The sequence below is a fragment of the Camarhynchus parvulus genome, chromosome 7, assembly GCF_901933205.1.
Source record: "Camarhynchus parvulus chromosome 7, STF_HiC, whole genome shotgun sequence".
NCBI lineage: Eukaryota > Metazoa > Chordata > Aves > Passeriformes > Thraupidae > Camarhynchus > Camarhynchus parvulus.
In genome coordinates, this window is record NC_044577.1 from 31514773 (window position 1) to 31522717 (window position 7945).

General features: G+C 41.5%; 1 protein-coding gene across 12 annotated transcripts in view; it reads left to right on the forward strand.

Moving 5' to 3' along the window:
* R3HDM1 (R3H domain containing 1) overlaps window positions 1–6932 on the forward strand; it is a 79753-nt gene extending 72821 nt beyond the window's left edge. For 10 of the 12 annotated variants that reach the window (XM_030952260.1, XM_030952251.1, XM_030952257.1 and 7 more), the window contains 5 exons: window positions 693–862; window positions 1673–1823; window positions 3077–3156; window positions 3921–4005; window positions 5496–6932. In XM_030952260.1, coding sequence (XP_030808120.1) covers window positions 693–862; window positions 1673–1823; window positions 3077–3156; window positions 3921–4005; window positions 5496–5839 — 830 coding nt within the window. In that variant the 3' untranslated portion in view covers window positions 5840–6932. The remainder of the gene's footprint in view (window positions 1–692; window positions 863–1672; window positions 1824–3076; window positions 3157–3920; window positions 4006–5495) is intronic. The other 2 variants (XM_030952261.1, XM_030952254.1) reach the window with 1 other exon arrangement.
* Window positions 6933–7945: the final 1013 nt, after the last annotated feature.

Consider the following 7945-nt stretch of genomic DNA (forward strand, 5'->3'; position numbering starts at 1 on the left):
GTAGAGCAGAGAAGGAAATTGCAAACAGCCATTTACAAATAAAAAGGGCATTATATAAATTACTTGGGGCAGAGGGGGGAGATGGTTTGTCTCTTGGGCAGCCTCTCCTTGCAGCTCCTGGTGTGAAACCTTGTGCAGCAGTGCTGGATGTTGAGGTGCTCTCCCCTGGCTCTGGAGTTTCTGTGGCTACCACAGGACCCAAGTGAGACAGGGTGTGGGGATCAGATAGATCCCCAGAAAAGGGATCTGCCCACAAAAGCATTCCAGGGAGAACTTGTAAGTGAGGGTAAGCCTGCCTAGACTAAAGGTTGATCCCAGCTCTTTCTGATATATGCCATTGTATCAGAGAAAACATTTTGAGTCTGCGTTGCTGGACATCATGTAAAACTATTTTCACTTCATATCACATTCTGCAACACAGTGCTCTGATAGAAACTGCAGTGAATGTTGAATACTGTCAGCTACTAATAAATAGAGTGATTTCTTTCAAAAATATTCTCAGCAATGAGTTTCAGTGGCTCCACTATCTCATTTTCTGGGAAGCCCTCTCTAAGTTAGCTATTGCAGGTGTAGGTGAAAGTGGCAATGTAATTGCACAGAAGCTACTGCTCCATTTTTCTAGAATCAGCAGCTCCTTTAGCCAGACATGTTCCGTATGTCATTGCCCCTTTCCCTCCCTCCCTGTTTTGCAGCCGTGGCGCCGCCGCCCGCCGGGGGGGTGGTGATGATGCAGCTCAACGTGCCGGGCAGCGCCGCGCCGCGGAACCCGTCCCCGCCGCAGAGGAGAGCGGGCAAGTACTACTGTGAGCACCCCCGCGGGCACAAGGGCACGGAAATCAGCACTTTAGACGGTGCTGCGCAGGTACGGGGTGATGCATGACTTGAAATGTGCATCAATTCTGTCTTTCCCCAAAAAGAACTTTTGAAAAATGTGAAAAATGCGTATTTTATGATTGGCTTTTCGCAAATATTAAAATGAATGTTATATGTGTTGTGTTAGAAAGTAATGCTGTATTAATTCTCTTAAGTAGTGTGTTTAATATAGTTTTGGGTTATAAAAAATGTTAAAAAATATATCCTACATAGCATAGTTTCTATTTTAAAGAAAAGACTTGCAGTGAAATAGCAGCCACAGGACACCTAAATCTTTCAGAGAAAAAGAATTTCTTGCCCTCTTATCAGAAGAAACGAACTTCTTCCTGCCTCGAAGGCGCTGTTAGGATTCAGAGGAAGAAGTTGATGATGACCAGACAGAATCCTGTGTTTGAATGGAATTTATGCATCATGTATGAGGTGCATGAATATGCAACAGGCTGTTGTTTTTAAGGGTTAATCCTCTGTTAACGTGGGGCCTTTTCTGGGCTTGTGCTGCCCAGAAAAAGGTACCCGGACGTCCGTAACTCTTTGTCTCTATTGTCTCATAGTGTCCTAATTCAAATTGTCCAAATTTTTATTACTCTAATTGTATTACTACTTTTATAACCATTTTATTACTATTAAACTTTTAAAATTTTAAAAACAAGTGATTAGCATTTTTCACAGGGAAGAAAAATCTTGCTCTGGTTGTACTTACTAGAGCTATTTTAACTTTTTTAAGTCTTTGAAGGCTGTGGGTGCTGTTCAGTTTGTTCAAGTAGTACTTTTTGAAACACTAAGGTGTTGTTTATTCCAGCTGCAGCATAGTCCTCAACTGGGCAGCCCTGCCACCTCACCAGCCCAATCACCAGCACCAGCCCAGCTGTCAAACATGAAGAACATCCGTCCCACACTGACACCTCTTTCTATCGTGTCTCAGTTTTCTAGACCTTTTGTCCCTGGACAAGGTATATTTTTAGCTAACTAAAATGTATGTGTGATTCCTATTTGAAAATTTGTTTTAAAACACAAGTTATATGAGGATTTTCTGATGAGTTGTAGCTCACTTTAGTAGTATTGCTGTTGAAGCAGAATCACCAAAATTATTCACTCAAACATCATTTAAAACTTCATCTTATCTCTCTGCACTGGTACTGTTCCCCATATCTTCAAAGGCTTTCCATGTCCTCATTAATGTGTTTCTCCAGCACACTGGCTTTCTCATATTGTGACATTTCCCATTTCAGCATTGAAAATATTAATGCTTCCTAGAATTTAGCTTCAAGTCTTAACCATAAATCATGAGTTGATAATGCACTGAATTGCACCACTGCCTAAGCATGTATTTTTCATTCCTCTGTAGAACAACAAGCATGATGGGATGGAGCCTTTAGCCAGGACTGTACCTCAGTTAGTATTTCAGATAGGACCCACCCAAGGACACAAACAATTCCTTGTAGAGGAATTTATATCTTCTGCTACCATATCAACAGAAAATAGGGAGTTTTCACTGTGTTGGGATAGTTGATAATGCAATGATATAAACTCCTTTAGTCAGTGAGCAAAAGTATCCTACTTAAATTCCCAAACTCAAAATTAGCAGGTCTGTTTTACAGAAAGATTTACTTTAAAGCAAAACTTAAAGAAAATTCTGTGTCTCTCTCTTATTGATAAAGAAAACCTTATTTTCTTGTCTTTGTCTTATCTGTTGCATAATCTTTGTCATTGCTTTGTATTCTGATGTTGTATCAATTGCAGGTGGGCTGTTTGAAGCACACCTCTTAGCTCCCTTCATCTGCTGTGATTAATGAAAACTTCTAGTGCATTGTCTTTGTGCATCCTTGCAACAAATAGGAATCTGAAGATGGACCTGGCTCTAATCAGGGCTATAACCATGAAATGACTAAATTAGCATGCTGAGAGGAGCTTTAGACTTATTAAAGTCATTTTGAAACAAAAGGACTTATCTAAGACTGCAGTGAAGAAAAACTTTGAGTGTAATCCCTAAATACCAGCAAGTTTGTACCTTTTCACCTTGGGATCAGGATGTGGTTGATACTGATGGAGTCAGGGCAGCTCTGATTTTGTTAGCTCAGCCAGACTCTCAGCTTTGTGCACAGCAGTTCTGCTTTCTCTTCTGTGTAACATTTTCAGTGTGAGAGGGACTTAGAGGAAGCTTTCCTGTACCAGAAGAACCCTTCTAATTACCTTTCTCTTTAAGGAGATGCCAGATACCCATTGCTTGGCCAACCCCTGCAATACAATCCATCTTTGTTACGTGGACAAGTAACAAGCCAACAGGTATTAATAGAGAACAATCTCATGAAACAATGAAAACAAACCAATTCAGGACTACCATTGCAGCCACCTAGAACAGGAGAATGTGTTATTGCACTTGGAGAGTAATTGAGTGGAAGGTGCTTGCTTTGCAATAAGTTCTGTTCCATGTCAATACTCCCCATTGTTCTTGTTTGTTGTATTAAAAAGTGAGAAACATTTATCTGAATTATGGCTTTTGGTTTTAAGCTTATTCAAAAATCTAAAGGGGACCCTTTGCTAAAACTATTTTCTTTTATTCAAGTGACCATTTCTAAAAAAAAAATACAAAAAAAATACATGTGGTAATGTTTAAACAAAGAGCAGGTTTGTTCCTTTTAAGAAAAACAAACCCAAAATACTGGTGTTAGCAACGTTGAAAAGTCCTTCCCTCTATTTCATTTTTGGGACACACGAACCCCCTGCCTCTGCCTTGCTCATTTCCACCCAATGCCAGCTAGAGGATGTGATGGCTGGGGCAGGGGAGATGTTCTTCCAAGATGATTTAAGGTGATTTTTTTTTCCCCCATCATTGCCTCCCTTTCTTCTGTAGTGAGGGATTGAATGTGCCTGACTGTAGGATTATCAAACTCAGTAACTAAAATTGGATGTGAAGGTCCTCTCTGTCCCATGGTAGTGCAGGTTATTTTCCAGACATTGCTCTGCACTGCTTGGCACTGAGCTGACTAGAAAGTTCAAGGTACTGGTGGATTGTCATTGAAGTACCCTCTTTATGTCAATCTTTCCAGTGTCAGCCTGGAAACAGACATGGAAACAGGGGAAGGAAACCAGCAAAGAAGGCTGCTTCAGCAGATCTTGGTGCAGGAGAACCAGGTATGGAATTGCTGACTGACACAGTCCTCCAGAAAAATGAATTATGGTGATGGGCTGGGAATGTACAAGAAAGCCCAGGTGAGAAGGGCCAGAGCGAAGAGAAATCGGACAGAAATGGACATGGCAGACATTGGAAACAGAAGGATGGAGAGGAAGACATGGAGAGTGGGAAAAAGGGAAGTTAAATGGGAAAAGTGTAGTGTTGAAGGCTGGAGAAAAGACCAGAGAAGTTCAGGATTGGAGAATACTACAGGAAAGAGCAAGTATGTCAATTTACTGGGCCTAAGTTCTATGATACTGTTACATTAAATATACACACCCCTGCTTCCTTTTACTGGCCTAACAAGCGAAATCAGACAAAAACCACAAATTAGTTTGTGCTCTTTGGTTTGTTTTGGTTTTAGTTTTTCCCATTCTAGTATATTTAAGCACATGAATGTGGGAGACATACTAGGAGATCTATAGATTAGCTCATTGGAATTGGTAAAGATGTCATCTTTTATGATGAAAATAAAATAAAATCTGATGGCATCTATCTTAATACCTTTACTGAGAATTTTTGCTGTCAGCTCTTCACAGAAAGTTACAGAAAAATCAGTTTTTCTAACGATTTAATGGAAGGGATTTTTTTTTTAGGTAAGACAGACTAGTTTTTTTGGCATGGTGATCTGTGAAGATCACCATGACAAGGTCAGTGAGATGCTATAGTGAGTTCTGAAACCTGCTGCAAAATGAGTTGTTGATGATTTTATTATTTTCCCCTCTTTGTTCTGAGGACCCCCTTTGTATTCCCAGCTTTTATTTGCACATTGGTACAAAGTAAGCAAGTTGTAGTTATAAGCAGTGCTAAATGTGAGACCAAAGGCTCTCTCGAATATCAGGAAGGCAAATCCTGTAGATTTGGTATCAGCCAAGTGGAGATACAAGTATGAAATAAGTAATTTTTTGTTGCAGTGTGATGTCATAGCCTGTCTCAGTTATCCCAGTTCCTTCCCCAGGTGTGACAATCACCTCTCCCTTCCCCTCCCTTGCCCCTGCTGAGTGCTGTCCATCAATCTTGGCATTCCAGAGAGTGATTGGCAAAGTTCAGAAGATGCCTCTCAGCCCTGGGGGACATTGGGCCATCCAGGTGTCATTTGTCCCCTGAGACTCCCCCCCCTTTACCTGGTTGGTGGGATCCCTACCCCTTCCCTGCCCCTCTCCCTGGGACACAGCAACCATGTGGTTTGGGAGTTCTGTTGGAGCTGTTACTGGATTCAGAGGCCTGTGTGCCAGGAATAAAGCTCTGGATCAAAACCCTCTAGCAGAACTCAACTCCTTTCCTTCACCTCACCTAAAGCCTCTCCACCAGAGGTAAACCTGAGCTCCTGCATGCCTGGACTTGTCTCAGACTCCCAGCTGCAATATCCAGCTAGCCAAAATTTTTCATTTAGGATGTTGTATCAAGAAGTGCAATAACAGATTTAGATTCACTGTTTTTCTTCTTTCAGTTGTGGGGAAAGTTCTAGAAATTACTGAGCTGCCAGAAGGCATCACTCGTATGGAAGCAGAGAAGCTCTTTGGAGAACTGTTGAAGGTGGGTGCCAAGATCCGGTGGCTGAGGGATTCCCAGTGCCTGCAGCAGCAGCAGCAGCAGCGGCGGTTCTGCGGGGACGGCGGCGGGGGCGCCGGGGACTTGGCCTCCAGCTACACGGTGCTGGCCACCTTCCCCAGCATGGCGGCCGCGCAGAGCGCGCTCAAGAGACAGAGCGGCGGCGCGGGCAGCAAGTTCCGCCTGAGAAGCAGCAAGAAGCACTGCGAGCTGCACGGCCTGGAGAGGGCCAGCTCGCAGTAGCGGCTGCACCGCTGCGCTGGACACTCGGCCTTTGCTGCTCCCACGTCTCCCTCCTCCATCGGTTTGGTGTCATGGGCTTTCCGTTCTCTTCAGAGAGACTCCTGGGATGTTTTGTCACGTGACATTCGCCATTGAAGAATAAATAACCCAGTGAATCCAGCAAGATGAAGAAAAAAATTTACAGAGCTACTCCCAGACAATAGCAAGGAATCATCTTTGCGACAGGCAGCTTTCTGTAAGGAATGCTGCTGAAATGCCCCCTACTTTTATAGTAGTTTTGTTTTATATTTTTGAAATCTTGTATCAGATCCAAAGTTCTATTGTACAGCAGATGTTCATAAAAATCCATATGCAGATTTGTATTTTATAATCCCTTTTCACAGCCAGCACACAGCAGTCCATTCCAAGGCAGGAACCTGAGGATTGGTGGAGGGGAAAAGAGAGCCATTCTCAAGGAATTATATTCATTTTCTAGCAAACTACCCAAGATCTTCAAGTTAACCTGTTCTTTGCCCCTTGTGTGTCTTTTCTTTTTTTCTTTCTTTTTTCCTCTTTTTTTTCTTCTTTTGCTGTTTTTCTTTAAGAAAAAAAGAATATCGTTTTAGTAACTAACTCCTATGGTGGTCCTTGTCTTTTGCAATATATTCAAACAATGTCAAAAAAAATTACAAGTTTGTACCCTTGAAGAATTTGCTTCTGATCCAGCAAGTTTAATAATTACTAGAAGGGGATTATGAATAGGTTACAAAGAATGTTCACTGAATCACATTTTAATATTTCTTTTTAACAGAAGTGTGAAGAAACTTTATGTATCTTCATACAAGTGACAAAATGTTTGCACTTTAATTGTGTTCCCACCAGTATGGGTCTCTTTCTCTTCCTTTTCACGCTAAGATAATTGTGTTTGGTAAGTGCTGGAAACCTTTTTAATAGTTTAAGTTTTCATCATTTGCAGATGCTCACTGGACATTAAAGATTCATTGCACATAAATGAAACAAAACTTTTTTCAACTTGTGTAATTTGCAAGTCTGTACAATGTGTGCTGATGCAAGCCTTTTTCAGTTCAAAAGAATAAATGTTTACAAACACAAACTTTTTCAGTGCACTTGTTTAAGCTTCTAGAAGTCTTCTGAAACCTGGATGAGCTCATATTAATGGCTGGAATCCTTTCAAATGTGAGAAAACAACTTAAACTCACAAATATTAGAACCTCTTAAAAAACCACCTGCGGTTCTTCCTCTGGCATTTATATTATCCAGCCCTTCCTAATATTTAAATGTTTTTCTATATAGGTAAAAAAGAGAAAATAGTCGGATGCTGTAAGGGACTGCCCCTGATTTTTTACTTTTAGCTCAGGAACTGATTTGCTGTGTAGACAAGCAACTACTTGGTCACTTCATAAGGCTATCATTTTGAGCATGTATGACTTCTGAAAGAGGAAACTCAAGGTAAACTTTGTGTTTAAAAACGTTTTACAGGGGGGTAAAGGTGAAGAATTAAGGTGCCTAAACCAGCAATAATTTTCATTGTTTATACAAATTATTCTATCCCTGAACACCCAAATGGTGATGAAGTACTTGGAGGAAAACTTATTCCTGTCTGGGAATAATGTAGCCTAATGAATTAGTTTTATGGGACTTGATTCTGTGAAATGTTGTAGCAACAGGTATTTACTAAAGGTCAACTTAGATGCTCCCCTAAAACAAAGGGGAGGATATTCACCTCCAAGTCCCAGATAAAAGACAAATCTACTCATTCCAGTCTGCTTTTCTACAAGGATGGTGCTTGGCATTCGAGTTGTGCTTGACTGAGGATGTGTTCCTTGCTGCAGTTTGCTGCACCCAAAGCCCCAGTTTATCAATAGCCCCTCCTCTGAACAGCACAGACAGCATGACTACTGCTGCATTCTGTCACTGCCTCCTGCTGATTGCCATGCTAGTTCAGGATTATGGTTTAATCCTGTAAAAGTAGCCAAGAGATTAAAGGGCTGTAGGGACAGGTGTCTCAGCCCGGCAAGGCAGCTGCCTCCCATCATTAACCCATTCCACAACAAGATTCTTCCAAGATGCAGAAGGGCAGGAAGTAGCTGAGAGCTTCCATCTGTT